The sequence below is a fragment of the Leucoraja erinacea genome, chromosome 2, assembly GCF_028641065.1.
Source record: "Leucoraja erinacea ecotype New England chromosome 2, Leri_hhj_1, whole genome shotgun sequence".
NCBI lineage: Eukaryota > Metazoa > Chordata > Chondrichthyes > Rajiformes > Rajidae > Leucoraja > Leucoraja erinaceus.
This window is the reverse complement of record NC_073378.1, coordinates 34,475,302-34,496,620: the sequence shown is the minus strand read 5'-3', so window position 1 is coordinate 34,496,620 and position 21,319 is coordinate 34,475,302. Positions and strand designations below refer to the sequence as shown.

Here is a 21,319-nt window from a genome sequence, read left to right as displayed (position 1 = left end):
GAGAAGTAATGTGTTAAAACTGGGTAATGCAAAAGGTTAAACTTTTTGGGTGGGAAGAAACTGCAGATGGTTTATACCGAAGATAGCAACAATTCAACCTAACTTGTGGGCTGCAAGTCTGTTCTTTCTGCAAACTGCATAGTTCAATTGTTAAAATATGTCTGGCGAATCTGAATCCATCTCTCACTGTACATGGAACTATATTTGAAGGTCAGTGTACTGTTTAATGTTAGCAGTGAATGCTGAGATAAAAAATATTGTATTCTCTAATTCATTGGTGAATATGCACATGCTAATGCATGCATGATACATTTGCAAAAACAGATCCTTCAGTGTGCTGAGTCCACCCCGACCCATCAAGCATCCATTTACACTTCCATTTTATTCTTGCCACATTGCCATCAACCACCTCAAATTCTACCATTCACCTAAACACTGGGGATAACTTAGTGCCCAATTAACTTGCTGATCGGCACATCTTTAGGATGTGGGAGGAAACTGTATACCTGGGAGAAACCAGCACAGTTTCAAGAAGAATGGGCAAACTTGGCACAAACATACTGCGATCTTCAGATGTGGAATGCCATTAGATTAGATCATGCATGATTTGATTCTTGGTCTCAGCTCCACTTTCCTGCCTGATCACAATAACCCTGGGCTTGCCTCAGTCCAAAAATCCATCTGCCTTGGCCTTGAACACACTGAGTAACGTCACACTCTTGGGTAGAGAAATCCCAAGGTTAATTTTCATTGTACCTGTGCCTTACCATACTTGTGCAGATGACAATAAACTTGAATTGATTGGAGGAGTTTGTCTCTGATTTGTCAAAACTCCTCCAGGCAAATTTATTTTCATCTGCGCAAATACGGTGAGGCAGAGGTACAATGAAAATCTTGCTTGCAGCAGCCTCACAGGTGCATAAATTCAGATAACACGAACAAAAACATAAAATATGCATAAATTATACATAAGCTATACATGGGTACACACATTTTACAAGACAATAAAAAAGACTGCAGCATAACAAGATAGTAGTGCAAAATGTAATTAGAAAGAAAACAAGACGATGGCAGTGCAAGACGTAGTCCGTAGTGTTCTGCTTTCAACGGAGGATTAGGGGTGTTCAAGACGTGATAGTTGTAGGAAATTAACTGTTCCTCGATTCTGGTGGTGTGCAACCTGAGGCTTCTGTGCCTCTTGCTCGACGGTAGCAGTGAGAAGAGAGTCTAGTTCGGATGGCGTTGAGTGAGAGCCTGTTGTTGCAGCTCCACTCAACCTATTTTACCCCTCTCCTGTGCGCAGACTCATCACAGCCCACAATTGTGCAAAGTAGAACATGGGGCTAAGCACGTAGTCTTGAGGTGCACCCGTGTTGATGGTCATTGAGAGGGAGATATTATTATCGAGCCGCACTGATTGAGTTTTGCAATTAGGAAGTCAAGGAATCAGTTGCAGGATTCAAGTCCTAGGTTTTGGAGATTGATTAAGAGTTTGGAGGGATTGATTGTGTTGAATGTCAAGCTGTAGTCGATAAACAGCTGCCTGACATATGTGCTGCAGTAACTCAGCAGGTCATCGAGTCATACAGTGTGGAAATAGGCACTTCGGCTCAACTTGCCCACACCGACCAACATGTCCTAGCTGCACTAGTCCCACCTGCCAGCATTTGGTCCATATTCCTCCTAACCTGTCCTATCCATGTAAAAGGTCAGGCAGCATGTTTGGTGAATGTGGATAGGTGATGTTTTGGGTCGGAACTCTTCAGATTTTAGAGAGTTTTGGGTCGGGACTCTTCAGATTTTACACTGATAATTATCAGCATTTTCTCTTGCAGGCCGCCTTCTCATTGATCGTGGGCTTGTCTCCTGCTAACCTGCTGAACAATCGTGCATCAGAATCCCAGTGTGCACATTGTAGGGCATTCCACTTTATATCCCATTGTTGTTATTGCTCGTCAGTATTTTATTTTTGGTTTCTTAAATATCTGTAACCTCATGACCAAGGTCTCTTGACTAAAAAAGCTTTGTTTTAATGTTAATTTATTGCAATGTTATTCGCTTTTGACTTATTATCCCCACCTAGGAATGTTATTGCTGATGATACAATGCTATCTAAACATTATATATTTTGTTGGATTTGGTTTGTTTTTCTAGAGAGCTGTTGCAAACAAAATGATTATCACCTTCATCTGTACAGTTTGGTTCATGGGAATCACAAAGAATTTACCTATTTCCTATATCGTGGATGATAAGTTTATAAGTGAATCCTCATTCTTCTGGAGACTCTGTTACCTCTTCATCTCAGTACATGCGTCTAGACCCAAGTATTATTTTGCGTGGACTTTAGGTAGAGTATTTTGGTCTGTCTGCTTAACTGTACGTTAATGCCATATTTACATTTTTATGATAGATTAAAACGTCTTCAATCTTCATTTGAGCGTCATGGAGAAATAAGAAAAGTCTTTGATTTCTAGACTATTCTTTTTAAGCTCAGACTGTGGTTTTGGATGGTTGTCCATGGCAGCAAAATAATACATTGTCCATGATATGTTTATAATTTTCCTATCTTTTTATTCCCTAATTTATTATGAGGGCACTATGGAAAGTTTGCAATTGCCAAGGTTTAGAATCCTTCATACTCATCATAAAACACTAATCAAATAATCTAATAAAATAAAGAAGTCTGGCATAATGAAATTTAGTTAACGTATTTGTCTGCAGTTACATTTTGAATCAAAAAAAAGAGATGAGAAAGTAAAAGATGGCACTTTATAAAGAAAAATGTTTGTGTCTATGTAAAACTAGGTTCTCTCACCATGAGCAATACCACAACTGATATGCCTATGTCAAAATATATATATTTGAAAGTAATAATAGAAGTTAAAACTTAATCCTTTTTTGACATTAATCGGAGGTAAACTGTGATTTAACGATATAAACATTGACAAATATTAACACAAGAAAATAGGAGCAGGAATAAGCCACCAGGCTACTTATTCGTGCTGCACCATTTAATGTGATCATGGCTGATCTATGCTGACCTCTGCCCCATAACTCTTAATTCCTTGATCTTTCCAATATGTATTTATCTCCACCTTAAATAAATCTAGCAACCTGGTCTTCACCACTAATGGAGAAACCCAGAGATTTAGTACCCTCCGAGAAAAAAATCTCTACACATCTCAGTTTGAAATGACTGGCCCTTTATTTTGTACCTCCATCATGACTCCCACTAGTGCAAACTTTTCAACATTTACCCTGTCAATCCCCTTAGGATCTTGTATGTTTGAATAAGGTCACCCTCATTCTTCTAAACTCCAAGTAAATCAGACCCAAACTGTTTAGAATCTCTTAATAAGGATAGCCCTTTCATCCGAGTAATTAACCTGGTCTATTCTGCTTGGTGGGGCTCCATTTTCCATGCGCTGTTCAAACTGACCAAGCTCTATTTCCCGCATTCTCTTTAAGGTTACCAGGTTAATTGGTAAATTCCTATAATAGCATGTAATATCTAAAAAAGGTATTGAAAATATGCTAAATTATGAATGCTAGCTAAAATAAGCCAAAATGCTAGAGTAACTCCGCGGGTCAGGCAGCATCTCCGGAGAAAATGCATAGGTGACGTTTCAGGTCGAGACCCATCTATATTAATACAAATGCATTCCATGTCCAGAAAATCTGCTGATCTGGCGCCATCAAAGTCCCAAACTTGCAGGATTATTGGAATTTTACTGTTTTAATATTTGCTAACCCAATAGAGTTACTTAGAAACAATCTCAACAAATTTGAGCGGCACGAAGGCACAGCGATAGTGTTGCTGCCTTACAGCGTCAGAGACCCGGGTTCGATCCTGAATGCGGGTACTGTCTGTATGGAGTTTGTATATTATTCTCACCTTAACCGCGTGAGTTTTCCCCTGGTGCTCCGGTTTCCTCCCACACTCCAAAGACGTACAGGTTTGTAGGTTAATTGGCTTTGCTAAAGATTGTAAATTGTCCCTGGTGTTTTGGATATTGCTAATATATGGGGATCGCTGGTCAGCGTGGACTGGGTGAGCCGAATGTCCTGTTTCCGCATTGTATCTTTTAACTAAGCTCAACTAAAAAATTCATTGTTCTAAAATGTGTAAAATACAAATTCTTGGTCTATATGGGTCGTGTATGCCCCAGGAGGGGAGGGTCTGGAGGATTCAGAGCTAATAGTGACGGAAGAAGTTTATAACTGTCCATATTCAAGTAAAATCTAAACTTTGGAATTGCATATTTTTTCATTTATAGAATGAAATAAGGATTGTGGTTTAACTGTGCCAGTAAATTGATGTTCTTTCGCAATTTAACTTATGCAATAACTATATGGTTTTCTGCTTCCCTTTAGCTGATGCAGTCAATAATGCAGGTGGCCTTGGGTTCAATGGCCTTGATAAAAATGGCAATTTGCGATGGGACTTAATCTCAAACCTGAACATCTGGAATATTGAGGTGAGATTCTTGAATGTAAATTAGATTATGTAAACCAATGCGTAGAAATTAAATAGTCCAATTTCTTCTTTTGAGGTGGCAATCGTGTAAGATTTGATTATATCTGGGTTAGATTGCGCTAATTATCTCTTTTGGAATGTAATTGTGGCAATTGTAAAATGGATCTGGGCACTTCCATGACCCCCAGACTTTTTTCGACCTAAATTGGAGCTAGGAATTCCATTCTGACCATGGTGGAATAGTTTCCGTGGAAGAGCACATTACATGGTGGGGGTGGGGTGATCAAGGACCTCTCTGTAGGAGGCAGCGAGATGATAAATCTTAATGATCTAATAGAAACTTACAAAATTCTTAAGGGGTTGGACAGGCTAGATGCAGGAAGATTGTTCCCGATGTTAGGGAAGTCCAGGACAAGGGGTCACAGCTTAAGGATAAAGGGGAAATCCTTTAAAACCGAGATGAGAATAACTTTTTTCACGCAGAGAGTGGTGAATCTCTGGAACTCTCTGCCACAGAGGGTAGTTGAGGCCAGTTCATTGGCTATATTTAAGAGGGAGTTAGATGTGGCCCTTGTGGCTAAGGGGATCAGGGGGTATGGAGAGAAGGCAGGTACGGGATACTGAGTTGGATGATCAGCCATGATCATATTGAATGGCGGTGCAGGCTCGAAGGGCCGAATGGCCTACTCCTGCACCTAATTTCTATGTTTCTATAAACAACAATGCACAGAACATCTTAAGAGAGTTAACATCTTGCCAAATCCACCCTGTTAAACAATGTATTGGTAGATTGAGACACTCCATGGCTTTTTAGCACATCTTTCATTGTTTTATATCGCTGTCTTTATCCCTTGTTTCCCTTTCCCCTGACTTTCAGTCTGAAGAAGGGTCTCAACCCGAAACGTCAACTATGCCTTCTCTATAAAAGGCATGACCTGCTGAGTTACTCTAGCTTTTTGTATCAAACTTTGGTTAAACAAGCATCTTCCTACACACTCCAAGGCTATCATCACTGAGATACATAACGCTCTTCAGAAAGACTTTCAATTCCACTCTCTTGCCCAGACTGTTCAGCCCATTCTAGTGAAGACCACATTCATTCTCGGCTTCGACTCCACTGAATTTTCCCAGGCAATCACAGCAGATCTCTGCCATATCTTTCAATTCAGTCTATGGAACTGATGCGCTTCAATGCTGAAAACTATATTTTGTACTCTGTATCTGCCCCTTTGATTTTTCTTGATAGTATTTACTTATAGTATATCTGATCTGTTTGGATAGTGTGCAAGATGAAAGCTTTTCACTGTACCTCGGTGCACATGACAATAATAAACTTGAAGCTAAACAAGAGCTCCCTGCTGCAATAGAGACTGTATTCATGAAAGAATGGCTTTGTCTATTTTAATATTAGGGAGTCACAAGTGTCATCTTGGCATCGCAAACTATCTTGAGTACAACAGACATGTTGGTGGCCTATAAAGGATCAAATTATGACCCCAGATTTTTTAAGATAGTTTCCACTTCCTCAATGTGCAGCTTGTCATGGATGTCCTTTTACAAATGTCACGTTTCCTGGAAGCCTGCATGACTCAAAAAGCAAATAAAAGCAGCAGATGCTGCAAATGTAGGCAAAATGGGAAAAAAAACCCACAAAATAGTAGAAATCTTCGCCTGGTCAAATTTCATCTGTCGAATTAATGTTATGGCTTGATGACCTTGTGTTTCCAGCTTGTAAGAGCACATGTGACTCCTTCATTCGGAGTCCATGTTACTGGATTATTTCACGGGCCAGCACCATCCAGCAAGTTGGTTGGACAAGAAATGCCCTCTGATTCTGTGATTACTCACACCAGTACACTATCCGACCATAATCTATCAAGAATCACACAAGTACTTAATTACTTACTGGGATACAAAAAGTGGCAATTCAGCACATTTGGTCCATGCTAATTCTTAGCAATTCCACCAGTCCCATAACCCCTTGCCTACGTATAACTGCTTTGTAGTTGCCTTCGGAAATATAGCTTTAATAGTGTGCTTTCTTTCTGAATGCTGAATTGTATCAGCTTGCATCACAGCATGGTTTGGGAACTACTCCATCGCAAGAAATTGCAGAGAATTGTGGACGCGACCCAGACCATAACACAAATCACCCTTTCATTTGCTCCATTTACACTTCACATTGCCTCGGCAAGGCCATCAACATAATCAAGGATGAGTCTTGCCCCACTCCCACTCCCTCTTCTCCCCTTTCCCATCAGGCACACCAGATTCTGGGACAATTTCTTCCAAGCTGTTATCTAGCAACTGAACCATCTTATCAACAACTAGAGAGTGTTCCTGGGCCACTATCTACCTCATTGAAGACCCTTGAACTATCTTTAATCTGACTTTACTGTACTTTATCTTGCACTAAATGTTATTCTCTCCATTATTTATCTGCACACTGTGGATAGCTCGATTGCAATGAAGTATAGTCTTTCTGCTGACTGGTTAGCACTCAACAGAAGTTTTTCATTGCACCTCGGTAAACGTGACAATAAACTCAACTAAGTAGTTAAGTGTTCAAGAAGGAAATGCAGATGCTGGAAAATTGAAGGTAGTCAAAAGTGCTGGAGAAACTCAGCGGATGTGGCAGCATCTGTGGAGCGAAGGAAATAGGCAACGTTTTGGGCCGAAACCCTTCTTCAGGGTGAACCCGTCTGAAGAATATAGTTAGTGTAAGAAGTGCTGCTGTTGATATAAAGATTTAAAAGAGTGCAGCGATTGTAATGGATGATGGCAGATCCACATCTGGGGCCCACATGTAAAGAGTCGTGTGGTTTCTGCCCAGTGTTCTCTACAGTCACCAGTTTGCCCTGTGGTCAGGAAGTGAAAGCCCGAGCATGGTTACAAAAGGGTGCATTTATGTTTGTTTCTGTCATAGTTAAGTTTTTTGAGAAGTATTCACTCACCTCTGGTTTGATGAGCATTTGTTTTAATTACATTGTGAATAGATAAAGATGAAGTATTTTGGCATTGCAGCAATTACTCATTTTGACCCTGCAGTATTTTTGCATAAGTGCAAAATTTTATCACTTCGTATAATTTCATTCTCTTTTTGAAACAAAATGGTCATCCAGCATTCAAGTAATAGTTGACTGGAAATTAAGGGCAATTTAGTTGTATGGGAAAGAAAAATGATGTTGGAAAATCATTCGCAAGAAGCCTCGCATCTTGAAGGCAGATCAGACTTTTAAAGTAAATTATCTCCATATGCAGGCTGTCTGAGGCAAAAGTATTAATTAGAATTTTCGATGTTTCAAGATGTTGTGGAAGACATTCTTGCACGTAGCACAATGTTTATGGAAAACTGTAAAGGAAAATGGTTACCTAGTATGTTCTGTAGATTTGACATGTTAAGCAACAGAGGGTCTTGATCACATGCCGTGCATATTTGGATGGCACTTACATGATTTAATCCATTACACGTGATCTGAAGCCCTTTGCTTAGTTTAGGTCATAAGTTTTAGAAGCAGAATTAGGCCTTTCGACCCATCAAGTCCACCCCGCCATTCAATCTATCTCTCCCTCCCAACCCCATTCTCCTGCCTTCTTCCCATAACCTCTGACACCTGAACTAATCAAGAATCTATCTCTGCCTTAAAAAATATCCATTAACCTGGCCTCCACAGCCTTCTGTGGCAAAGAATTCCACAGATTCACCACCCTCTGACTAAAGAAATTCCTCCTCATCTCCTTTCTGAAAGAACGTTCTTCAATTCTGAGGCTGTGGCCTCTGTTCTTAGACTCTCCACATCCTCTCCACATCCACTCTATCCAAGGCTTTCACTATTCTGTACGTTTTAATGAATAAGATTAGAATAAATTATGTTGGAATAAAACAGTTACAAAGCGCACACACAGGAGAAGGCAAGGAGTTCCTACCTCATTCTTCTAAACTCCAGCGAATACAGGCTCATTGCCATCAAACGCTCATATGTTAACCCACTCATTACTGGGATAGTTCATGTAAACCTCCTCTGGACCCTCTCCAGAGCCAGCACATTTCTCCCCAGATATGGTGCCCAAAATTTCTCATAATACTCCAAATGCAGCCTGACCAGCGCCTTATAGTCCAGTACTGGTCCAGGAACGCTGAGGCCCTGTACAAGAAGGGACAAAGCCCGCTGTACTTTTTGAGAAGGCTCCACTCCTTCAATGTCTACAGTATGATGCTGCAGGTGTTCTACCAATCGGTCGTCGCCAGTGCCATCAACTCGGACGCCAACAGGATTAACAAACTCATCTGGAAGGCTGGCTCTGTCCTGGGGGCGGAGGTTGATTTATGGGATGTGGTCTTGGAGGGGAGGATGCTCCCCAAACTGTGGAACATCTTCGGTAATACAGCTCATCCCCTCCATGACACATTGGTCAACCTGAGGAGCACCTTCAGCAACAGACTGGTTCCACCAAGATGCAGTACAGAGCGCCACGGGATATCTTTCTTTCCTGTGCCTATCAAACTGTACAACCCCCTTCTGTCGTGGGATAGACTGAGACCGACTTCCCTCCCCCCCCAATCTTTGCACATTCCCAATGCTTTCCCCTCGTCACATTAATTTTGTGTTTCATGTATCTTGTGTTTAATGACTGTTGGCAGATTAATTTCCCTCCTGGGATAAATAAAGTTCTATTGTATCTTATCGAGCCTCAGCATTACATCCCTGTGCTTGTATTCTAGTCCTCTCGAAATAAATGCAATCACTGCATTTGCTTTCATTACTACCAATTCGACTTGCAGATTAACTTTTGGGAATCCTGAACTAGCATTCCCAAGTCCCTTTGTACCTCCGATTTCTGGATTCTCTCCCCATTTAGGAAATATTCTACGCCTTTATTCCTACTACAGGTGCACAACCTTTTATCCGAAAGCCTTGGGACCAGACACTTTTCGTGATTCAGAATTTTTCGGCTTTCGGAATGGAAGATTTTTAGCGTAGATTTTAATGGCTGGCTCAGTGGTAGTGCTCGGCTCATATCCGCAAGATCGCGATATTTGCGCCTAGATCCCGGCAGTTACTCGATCGCGAGTTTGAGTCTTCACTGTATTTTTTTCTTGCAGAATAGGAGAGAATAGGGAGGGTTAGGCTGGGATCATTCTCTGCGAGATGATCTTAGTGCGGGAGACAAGTGTAGGAGAGGTGTACTGACTGTGTGGGCAGAACTTTGCAAGTGATTGCCCACCATTCTCAAAAGCCGCTGTGTCTCCCTGTCCCTCCAACTCCAGAGGAATCCGCTCCCCGATGGGCCGCTATGGCGACAAGTGGCAGTTCGCCCACAGCCCGAGCTGCGCCACCCCAAGAACAAGACGTACCTTGCACACCATCAGCTTCTGCCCCTACGGGGAGCGTGTTCCTCTGGAGTTGGAGCGGGGCTGGGCTGGAGTTGCTGATCTGGGATCTCCATGCTTGCAGTGGGCCTGGAGGTCGGTGTCCCGATGAAGGGGCGCAGCTCGGGCTGTGGGCGAACTGCCACTTGTCGCCGTAGCGGCCCATCGGGGAGCGGCTTCTGGTGGTCCTGACGTCTCTCAGCTCCGGTCCAGGGGGGTGGCCGGAGACGTCAGGACCAACAGGAACCCGCTCCCCGATGGGCCGCTACAGCGACAAGTGGCAGTTCGCCCACAACCCGAGCTGCGCCCCCTCATCCGCAACCCGGGTTCCTCTGGAGTTGGAATGGGGCTGGGCTAGAGTTGCTGCTGGCTGTGAGTCTCTGGGATCTCCGTGCTTGAAGTTGGTGTCCCGTTGGTCCTGACGTCTCCGGCCACCCCCCTGGACAGGAGCTGAGACTGGGAACTGTACGGCCCTTGCCCCCTCCCTCTGCAACTGCAAACAACCCCACAGTTCCCAGTCTCAGCTCCTGAACAGGGGGGTGGCTGGAGACGTCACAACCTGAACTGCGCCCCCTCATCCGCAACCCCAAGACCAAGACGTACCTTGCACACCATCAGCTTCTGTCCCTACGGGGAGCGTATTCCTCTGGAGTTGGAACGGGGCTGGGCTGCTGCTGGCTGTGGGTCTCTGGGATCTCCGTGCTTGCAGTGGGCCTGGGGGTCAGTGTCCCGCTGGCATCGCCGACGTGAAGACAGTGCAAAGCCCCCGCGCCGGTGCAATGGGCGGGGACCTGGAGAGGGGAGGGAAGAGGTCACACACATGGCCGGGAAGCAGAGGGTGTAGGTGGGGTGAAACTGTGTATCGTGAGTCTACCGTGGGAACTTTTTAACTCAGCGGGCAGGCAGCAGCAGATTGTCAATTATTAACTCTCCCGCACAATATACCCTCACCTTCTCTTTTATGAATGGGGATTTAGTTCCACTTTCTACGAGGACCGACCGGAGGTTCCGCTGTCACCCCTGCGGGCCGCCCTCGGTGAACGTCTTCAAGGACCTTTCTTCAAGGACCAAAAAAATGTCTGCTATTCGGAGCTTTTCGTTATTTGGAACTTCGGATAAAAGGTTGTGCACCTGTACCAAAATGCATGACTTCACACTTTGCTACACTGTATGCCTCTTCTCTGCCCACTCTACCAACCTGCCCAAGTCCTTCTGCAAAGTCCCTGCTTTCCCTACACTACCTGCCTCTCCACCTATTTTTATATAATCCGCAAACTTGGCCACAAGGCCGTCAAGTCAAGTTTATTCGTCACATACACATACGAGATGTGCAGTGAAATGAAAAGTGGCAATGCTCGCGGACTTTGTGCAAAAAACAAACAAACAAACTACAAACAGAATGGAACAGAATCACATATTCTTTTACATATTAAATATTGTGGGCAGAAGGAGAAGGGGGAAAAAACCCAGCAATTAAAAAAAAAACCCCCAGTAGAATGGTACAGTAAAGTTAGTCCCTGGTGAGATAGGAGAGTTCATCCCCTCATCCAAAGCATTAATATGCAACGTGAAGACTACAGGCACCAACACCGACCCCTGCGGAAAACCATTAGTCACTGGCAGCCAACCAGAAAAAGCTCTCCTTACTGCCACTCTTTGCCTTCTGGCATCCAGCCAACATGCCATCCGTGCTCGTATCTGCCCTTTGATACCATGGGCTCTCATCTTTCCTAGCAGTCTCACGTGTGGCAACTTAAAAAAGGCATTCTGAAAATCTAGGTAAACAAACTCTTAATTTAGTTTAGAGATACAGTGTGGAAACAGGCCCTTCGGCCCACCGGATCCGCGCCGACCAGCGATCTCCACACATTAATCTTACTTTTTTCACACAGAGAGTGGTGAATTTCTGGAACTCTCTGCCACAGAGGGTAGTTGAGGCCAGTTCATTGGCTATATTTAAGAGGGAATTAGATGTGGCCCTTGTGGCTAAGGGGATCAGGGGTTATGGAGAGAAGGCAGGTACGGGATACTGAGTGGGATGATCAGCCATGATCATATTGAATGGCGGTGCAGGCTCGAAGGGCCGAATGGCCTACTCCTGCACCTAATTTCTATGTTTCTATTAACACTATCCTGCACCCACTAGGGACAATTTTTTCCATTTACCAAGCCAATTAACCTACAAACATGTTCGTCTTTGGAGTGTGGGAGAAAACCGAAGATCTCGGAGAAAAGCCACGCAGGTCACGGGGAGAACGTACAAACTCCGTACAGACAGCACCCGTAGTCAGGATCGAACCAGGGTCTGTAGGGCAGCAACTCTACCACTGTGCCACCATGCGCAATCTACTGAACCTCCTTTGTCCTAACAAATACTTCTTCAAAGAATTCCAGCAGATTTGTCTGGCAAGGCTACCCCTTCACAAAATCATGCTGACTTTGGCCTATTTTATCATGAACCTCTAAGTACATGGTAACCTAGTCGTTTATAATGGACTCTAAAATCTTACCAACCACTGAAGTCAGACTAACCAGATAGTTCCCACCATTCTGCTTTGCTCCCTTGTGCAGCGGGGTAATATTGGCAATTTTCCAATCGTCTGGAACCACTCCTGACTTTAATGTTTCTTGAAATATCCCTATTAAACGTCCAAATCAAAATGCGCTAAATTGATTAGAACCATTAATCGTTCGCCCTTTTCATGTTCCTCCAATGCATTTCCTCTCTGTTCTGCACTCAGTTCCAGTGCTTCGAGCTTGATTCACAGTGGAGGGTTCCTGACATCTGGTGACCTGGACTGCAAATTTCCAATGGTCTGCCAGTAATGTATCACACCTCTTTGTGTACGGCAGAAAGCTGGGCGAGTTGATCGAGGGGTACAGGCAGAATGTCTATGGTTAGATCAATATGGCTTTCCCACTGACAGTGTCAGTTTTAAGATGGTTCCTCTGCAGTCTAAGAGATCTGTTGGGGATCAGGGTTGTTGGTCTACATGGCTGTTGTTGCGTTCACGTCTTCCAAGATGGAGTATGTCGGCAACTCCAGGGGAGAGCAGTTTCGGTTCACAAAGTTAATTCCTGGGATGGCGGGACTGTAATATATTGATAGAATGGAGCGACTGGGCTTGTATACACTGGAATTTAGAAGGTTGAGAGGGGATCTTATTGACACATAAAATTATTAAGGGATTGGGCATGCTAGAGGCAGGAAACATGTTCCCAATGTTGGGGGAGTCCAGAACCATGGGCCACAGTTTAAGAATAAGGGGTAGGCCATTTAGAACAGAGATGAGGAAAAACATTTTCACCCAGAGAGTTGTGAATCTGTGCAATTCTCAGCCACAGAAGGCAGTGGAGGCCAATTCACTGGATGTTTTCAAGAGAGAGTTAGATGGAGCTCTTAAAGATAGCGGAGTCAAGGGATATGGGGAGAAGGCAGGAACGGGGTATTGATTGTAGATGATCAGCCATGATCGCAGTGAATGGCGGTGCTGGCTCAAAGGGCTGAATGGCCTACTCCTGCACCTATTGTCCATTGGCTATTGAGAAGAAGGAAGTGGCGGTGCAGGGGGAGCAGAAAAAGCGATGGCCGACCGAAAGAAGCAGCAGCTGGTGAGAGGGGAGGGAGCCCCACAATGACCAAGCGTGTCCTGTCAGTGATGTGGGCCTGAAGAAAGCGCTGTACTGTGGGTGAAGGAAGGCACGCTTGCGAGATGGCATTGGAAGCCGGGGCTGTTAGCGGCCAGGGAGACGGTGCGAGTCGCGGGTGGCGTCGGCAGGTCCATCTGCTATAACCAAAATCCATTATAAAGGGGTCGGTTAAAACGAGGGTTTACTCTAAGAATTTTATTGTTTTGTTCCCAGTGCATATGACAAGTAAATACTCTTGACTATAACTGTATTTATATGGTCCGAGCTAGCTTTAATTGTTTAAATCACCCACATCAGATGTAACATGCTATCATACAATTGTAATTAATGCTATGCCGTTCTGCTCTATTCGAAATGTTTTAGTTTTCTTTTTTATTACTTGAAATGGATATAATGATTCCATGTTCCGATGATCCATCTGGTAATATTGCATAAAGGCAAAGAATATTGTTACAGTTGATTTTCCAGTAATTGCATATGTTTTGGAGTTCTACATCAAATTGCTCTGTACATATGTTCTTAGTAAATGCTTACCTGATGAATAAGATCAGAAGTGACAGGAGATGAATTAGGACATTCGGCCCAACAAGTCTCCTCCGCCATTCAATCATGGCTGATCTATCTCTCCCTCCTAACCCCATTCTCCTGCCTTCTCCCTTAACCTCTGACACTTAAATATCATAGAAGAGGAATAGTAGAAATAATATTCTTGTTCCAAAATAATTTAAAAGATTGTTATAGTAAGTTAAGGGCAGCACGGTGGAGCAGCAGTAGAGTTGCTGTCTTACACCGCCAGAAATGCAGGTTCGATTCTGACTACCCGTGCTGTCTGTACAGAGTTTGCACGTTCTCCCTATGACCAAGTGGGTTTTCTCTGGGTGCTCCAGTTTCCTCCCACACTCCAAATATGTATTGGTTTGTAGGTTAATTGGCTTTGGTAAAATTGTAAATTGTCCCTAGTGTGCAGGGTAGTGCATGTGTTGGGGTGATCGCTGGTCGGCGTGGACTTGGTGGGCCGAAGGGCCTGTTTTTACGGTGTATCTCTAAATTAAAGTTCAGGGACACATGACAATAAACTCACTTGAACTTGAACTAAAGTCTAAAGTTACTTTTATTGATTGATCAATAGAAATTCCACTTTAAAAAAATATTTTGACATTGATGGTGATAAAGATGATTGAAAATGTCCTTTATCAGACAGTGGTATCGGAACATTTTGCTTTTCCCTGGAGGAAATTCCTGTATTCTATTTACTTACAAATTTCTGCACTTTTATTTTCCTTTTCCAGACTGCTACAAGTTTTAAAATGTGTCTAGACAGTTGGAATATTCAAACTGGAGCTTGGCTAAAGAGGTAAGCAAGCCAATTAGATGCAGTCTTTAAAGAGGTTGTTCAAAATAATACAAGATCAATGATGATCACAATTCCGCATAAATTAAATTAGATACGTCTTGAGACAAAGAATAGAACAACACAGGAACAGGTACCTTGGCCCACAAAGTCCCTGCTGAACATGATGCCAAGTTAAACTAATCTCCTTTGACTTCACATAATCCATGTCCTTCCATTCCTCACACATCCATGTGCCTATCAAAGTCTCTTGAGTGCCATTAATGTATCTGCTACTAGCTCCCCTGCCAGTGCGTCCCATCTACAAAGAGAGTGCACCCATGTTCCATGTAACAATGATGAATTATTCATTAAATTATTGCAATGAATGTTCGGATTATTATATGTTGGCTACTGTAGGCGGACACTCGACGTCACCTTGTCAGGGAAAATTTAACCAAAGTTTGATTAGATCGAGAAAAATAAATGTTTTATTGCCAGAGATTAAGGGTTATGTGTGACCTTGGAGATCTATTTGTACCTTTAAATGCCTTTGAGGACAAAGAACAAGAAAATGATGAAGATCCAGCTGGCAGAAAGAATCAATTAAATGCAATAGAAAGAAACCTTCTCCCAGAATGAATACTAATTGGTCAAGTCTCAGTGTCTTAACCTGTTCAGTGCCATCCCCGAGTATACTCAAGTCATGGTCAATAATGAAAACAAAACTTGGCATTGAACAGGTTAAACCAACCATTAGCAATCTGCATTGATAAATTAGCATCATATACTATTTTTAATACCTGTAACTATGTTGATTAATGAATGCACCATCCTAGACATGTAATTTTAACAATCTGGACTGGTGGTAAATAAGGCGGCAGCTGATTGACTAACTGTTGCAAGCCTGTTTGATTTCTCTCTGTGACTTCCAATGCAAAGGATACAATCGGACTATAATGAGAAGTTAACCTGCTCCATCCCAAACAAACGTTAAGTTAGCCATCGCATCGTAATGGATTCAGGCTGCATAGTTAATCAACAATAGAAAAACTTTGACTAAATTTGCCCACTTTCCATTCATATTCCTGTTTCAACAGACACGGCAATATTCTCTTTTTAATCTTTTATAAAATCTTCCCAAGAGCATTCATAACAAAGATCTGGATATCAGAGCCAGTTACCTGGTTCTTTTGTGTAACCTGGCTGTATAGAATATGATTTTCATGTGTATGTATAAAAGCCAACTTGTCTCATTAAAGTCGAACCAAGGGCAGTGAAAGGTACTTTTTAAATGCAAGTTTATTCATATGTCTATTATGCACATGAACATATAACTTCCAATTTGATGGTGCACAATTTTATCAGATACTAGACCAAGTGCAGACCCGTTGGGTCTTTTCCCCCAACGTGCGGCTGTGGGGGGGGAGGCGGCATGCAGCGTCACACACACTAATTATACCCCCGCACTCACGCTAATTACCCCCCTTGATTATTAATATTATTAATTTGCTCCTTTTACCCCATAACCACCCTATCTGCTGACGCATAGCCCCCAACTTGCAGTGTCATCTAGAGAGGGGGGGGGGGTAGAGAGTGAGGGCAGAGAGAGAAGGGGCAGAGACACAGAGAGAGGGGCAAGAGGGAGAGGGGTTGGCGAGGAGGAGAAGAGGGAGGGTCGGTGAGAGGGGAAACGTGGGGGTGGAGGGGAGGAGAGAGAGAGGGTGAGAGGTGGAGAGAGGGGGGGAGAGGTGAGGGGGGGGGGGGGGGGGGAGCGGTGAGGGGAGGGGGGCAGCGGTGAGGGGGGGGGGGAGAGGTGGGGAGCAGGGAGGGTGGAGGGAATGGGGTAGGGGTGTGTGGAGGGGAGGGGGGTTTAGGGGAGGGACGGTGGGGGAGGGGATGGATGGGGGGAGGGGGTGGGAGAAAAAGAGGGGAGAAAGAGAGGGGGGGTGAGGAGAGGTGGTAGAGAGAGGGGGGGGGAGCTGGGGTTCAGAGGAGGTTTATTAGTTTAGGGTATTATCACTTATTCCAGTTAGTAGGGTATAGGTAGAGGGAGAGGAGGTTGAGGTCAGGGGGGAGGAGAGCGAGGGGGGGGAGGAGGAGGGGGAGAGTGAGGGGGTGTGCTGAGGGGGGTGAGGTGAGGGGAGGGGAGAGGTGGGGAGCAGGGAGGGGGAGGGGGGTGGAGGGAAGGGGGTAGGGGGTGTGTGGAGGGGGAGGGAGATTAGGGGAGGGACGGTGGGGGAGGGGATGGAGGGGAGGAGGGGGAGAAAAAAGGAAGAGGGGGAGAGAGAGAGGGGGGGGAGTGGAGAGGAGAAGAGAGGGGGGAGAGAGGAGAGGGGGGGGGGGGAGGAGGGGGGGGGGGAAGAGGAGGGGGATGGAGAGGGAGAGGAGAGGGGGGAGAGAGGAGAGAGGAGAGGAGAGGAGGAGAGGGGAGAGAGGAGAGGAGAGGGGGGAGGGAGAGAGAGAGAGAACCCAAACCCCCCAAACAACCATTTGCAGGCAGTGCTTTTTTACTTTAACCATATTTTCATTTTCAAACCACATTAAGGGTACTTACTCACAGTTGTGTGGACATGTGTTCAGTGTTATTCACAGCTCAGAGAAACATGACCCTCTGCCTTCTAGCTTGCAGACTAATTGAGGCACACCACTTCCTGGTTTTATAGTCCATCCCCCCTGCCGCCAGCGGGGGCAGCAGAGAGAATGGGGAATTTTGTAAAATCATTAATATCTCTGTCATTTTTCATCGACTGGAAAAATCCTCGGCACACATGCGGCGGAGGGGGGCTCAGAGCGAGGTGGCCAAAAATGACGGCCGTAGGTGGCGGCGTTCTCTCAGAAATCGCAGCACAGATGGCCAAAACCGGTCAAGAACAGACTTTTAGTAATATATAGATAGATGGATGCCATTTTGGATCACCATGTGCGTCTAAAATAACTGTTGATTGGCAGATAGCACATAGAGTCAACTTGGTGTTCATGGTGGCTAATAATGCAAAGCAAATCTGACTTTTGTATCATGTTTCTTCTAACATTGTCCTTTTCTATTTTCCTCAGTGTCTGTTACAATCGGGCTCCCTACTTCCCCACTGCTCTAACGTTCATACTTTCAGCCTTGTGGCATGGAGTGTACCCTGGCTATTACTTCACTTTTTTTACTGCAATCCCTATCACGCTGGCTGCAAGAGCGGTGAGTACCTATCCATTGCATGATGATGCTTGTCTACTCGTTGATATCATTTCTTATCCTAAACATTAAATAAACTGCAGGAAGATATTCGCTGATTTTTAGCTCTTAAAAGTAACTCACTGATTTCTGTTAAGTTAGCCATTCTCCTATTGTATACAGAATTGATGATTCAATGACACATTATTGTCACAATTACCTAGGTACAGCCTTTTTAACTGCTGTGTTCCCCTGTTCTGCTGTTTTTTACATTCTGTATGTAAGTTCCATCTGTTCCTCTTCATCATTCAGTATCCCCCCACTTATTTTCTTTTCCTCCCAGCTGACCAAGCCAGACACGTATTCCTGCAGTCCAATCCTTTCCTCATGTCAACCACATAGCCAAAATTTGTATCATGAGCTAGCTCTCTTTATGCTTCTAACGTTAAAGTCTAAATTATCAATATTTATCTTGCCAAGAGGCAGACATTGATGAGAAACAGATGGGGGCTAAGGTGTGGGTCTGGGGTGATCTGTGTAGGAGGTACTGATTTAATTGATGGTTTCTTTGAATATATGTTCATCATGCCAACAAGTGCATGTTATATTCATCTTGTTGACAAATGTTCAAGATTCTCTGTTAACCAGGGCGTTGCCTCTTTAACAGCATTGTATAACTGCTCGTATAAACCTATGTTAAAACCACAGTGCATTTTGAATTGTACACGTACACCATGGTTAAATTATCATGTATTCAGCTTGGTCCTCTTTGAGACACAGGAACTTCATATGTCGCCACCCCAAATTGCAATCTTCACCAAACCAGCAAAAAAATATTAAAGCAGAGCTCATTTTATATGGAAGAAGTACACGGAAAGAACATGCAGAGCGCACTTCTTTTCAGCAAGCAAAACTGTTACTCTGACAATGGAAATATAATAGCCCAGTTGATCTGTGACAGGAATTTATTATATGTAATGTAGTTCAATAGTGCTTTATTTGTCACATATGCAACTGCACAGAAACATTCATTTTGCATATATTACATATGCAGGCGCCGCCATTTTTGGCGCCATTATACAAATCCTATTACTTTCTTTTTTTTTTGTTGCAATTTTAACGCAACCCAATTAGTTTTGACAATTAATCTTGGTCCTAGAGTTCACAGTGTAATGTATAATAGTGGTGATTTTAACAACATTTTAATATTGTTGTAAACGGCCATACATCTACTTCACAATAGATCTGCAAATTTACATTGTTTTAGAAAGCTCAAGGGAGAAATGGAAATTCCAAGCATGAGGAATATGGTGGTCGGTTAAAGTTAACAGCAGCATCTTGGCTTTACATAGCGCTCAGTCCCTTACAGAGAAAATATGGAACAGATTCACAGAGCAGTGTAAAGACAGATGTACAACTGTTTGGTCAATCATGCAGTTTTTAGGAAAAATAGGTTATTGGAGGGCATTCCAAAAATTAACACATCGGTAATTGAAGGCATGGTCACCAAAAGCGAGATTTTTAAAATCCACCATGTACATGAAACCAGATCTGACACGTACAAATGTCTTGGAAGGTTGTAAAAGTTATGGATTATGGGAGATATAGATAGTAAAGATTATAGAGATATGGATTTGAAAGTACAGGTCCACACCTCCTTTAATCCAGACAAAATTATAAAAATCATACTTGAAATCCAACCCCCCACCCCGGCAGATTTTCCCGGCCGACTTCTGTGGCTGATCCGCGAGTCGAATTCATCCCGTGGCCGGAGTTCCAGAATCTGGCCTTTCCCATCCGCATTCCAAGGCTGACTTTGCATGCCGGTATTTCGGCTCTTCAACGGCCTAGGTGGAATGTTCCGGTACCGTTGGATCTCTCTCGGAGGCCGCAATCACTGTTGGCCTAGCGAAACAGATAATCCAGAAAAGGCTCTGGAACCGAGGATGCTGGATCTGTACTGCAAAACACACTGAACAAATATTGTTAAAACTAAACTTGTTTAATTGTAAAGAAATTGGCCAAAGGTGTATGAGAGAAGCTTTTCTGATTTATAAAAATCTGTTTAAAAATAGGCATTCTGCTTTGTTTTAAATAGATTCTGCTGTGTGTTTGTGGTTAGCTATGTTTGCTGAAAACTTCTAACTTTCTCATGTCGGCCTAACTTCTCATGTCATCCTAGTCAGTCATTTGTTTGAAAGAGAGGCAAAGCCTCAGCAATATTTTCAAGATGTGCCATCAATGGATTTATGATCTTAACAAAGCAATCATATGGTTACATATTATACAGTACTGAAAACTCTGGATTTTTATACCAATCAAGTAGGCTATTTGATCCATCTGGTTTTTGCTGGTTTCTGCTCCACATGAACATAGAAACATAGAAAATAGATGCAGAAGTAGGCCATTCGGCCCTTCAAGCCTGCATCGCCATTCAATATGATCATGGCTGATCATCCAACTCAGTATCCTGTACCTGCCTTCTCTCCATACCCCCTGATCCCTTTAGCCACAAGGGCCACATCTAACTCCCTCTTAAATATAGCCAATGAACTGGCCTCAACTACCTTCTGTGGCAGAGAGTTCCAGAGATTCACCACTCTCTGTGTGAAAAATGTTTTTCTCATCTCGGTCCTAAAGGATTTCCCCTTTATCCTTAAACTGTGTGACCCCTTGCCCTGGACTTCCCCAACATCGGGAACAATCTTCCTGCGTCTAGCCTGTCCAACCCCTTAAGAATTTTGTAAGTTTCTATAAGATCCCCCCTCAATCTTCTAAATTCTAGCGAGTACAAGCCGAGTCTATCCAGTCTTTCTTCATATGAAAGTCCTGACATCCCAGGAATCAGTCTGGTGGACCTTCTCTGTACTCCCTCTATGGCTAGAATGTATTTCCTCAGATTTGGAGACCAAAACTGTACACAATACTCCAGGTGTGATCTCACCAATACCCTGTACAACTGCAGTAGAACCTCCCTGCTCCTATACTTTCACTCCACATTGTTTGACCATGTCAGCTTATACAGTACTCTTTTCTCACTTATGTTAATCACATGCCACCAGCACCTTTGCCAGTTGTTCTGAAGACTTGTAGTAATTTCTACTGTGTATCCTATAAGTACCTTGTGAATGTTGAATATTAATTCCCCACTGGATTGCTAATAACTGTCATGTGATTATGATCCTTAGTTCTGCTCTCCCCTGTAGATACAAATGTTTTCTCCCTGTCTGTCATATTCCAACTGGCTATTACTAAGGAGAAGGTGCTTGGGAATCTGAAAGGTCTGAAGGTGGATAAGTCACCTGGGCCAGATGGGACTGCACC

At 43.6% G+C, this 21,319-nt stretch overlaps 1 protein-coding gene across 3 annotated transcripts in view; it reads left to right on the top strand.

Annotated features, from left to right (window-relative positions):
* Positions 1 to 21,319, top strand: part of mboat1 (membrane bound O-acyltransferase domain containing 1) — a 99,469-nt gene that overhangs the window by 65,228 nt on the left and 12,922 nt on the right. For all 3 annotated transcript variants that reach the window (XM_055654761.1, XM_055654753.1, XM_055654770.1), the window contains 4 exons: positions 2,155 to 2,347; positions 4,375 to 4,478; positions 14,789 to 14,853; positions 17,887 to 18,019. In XM_055654761.1, the coding sequence (XP_055510736.1) occupies positions 2,155 to 2,347; positions 4,375 to 4,478; positions 14,789 to 14,853; positions 17,887 to 18,019 (495 nt within the window). The remainder of the gene's footprint in view (positions 1 to 2,154; positions 2,348 to 4,374; positions 4,479 to 14,788; positions 14,854 to 17,886; positions 18,020 to 21,319) is intronic.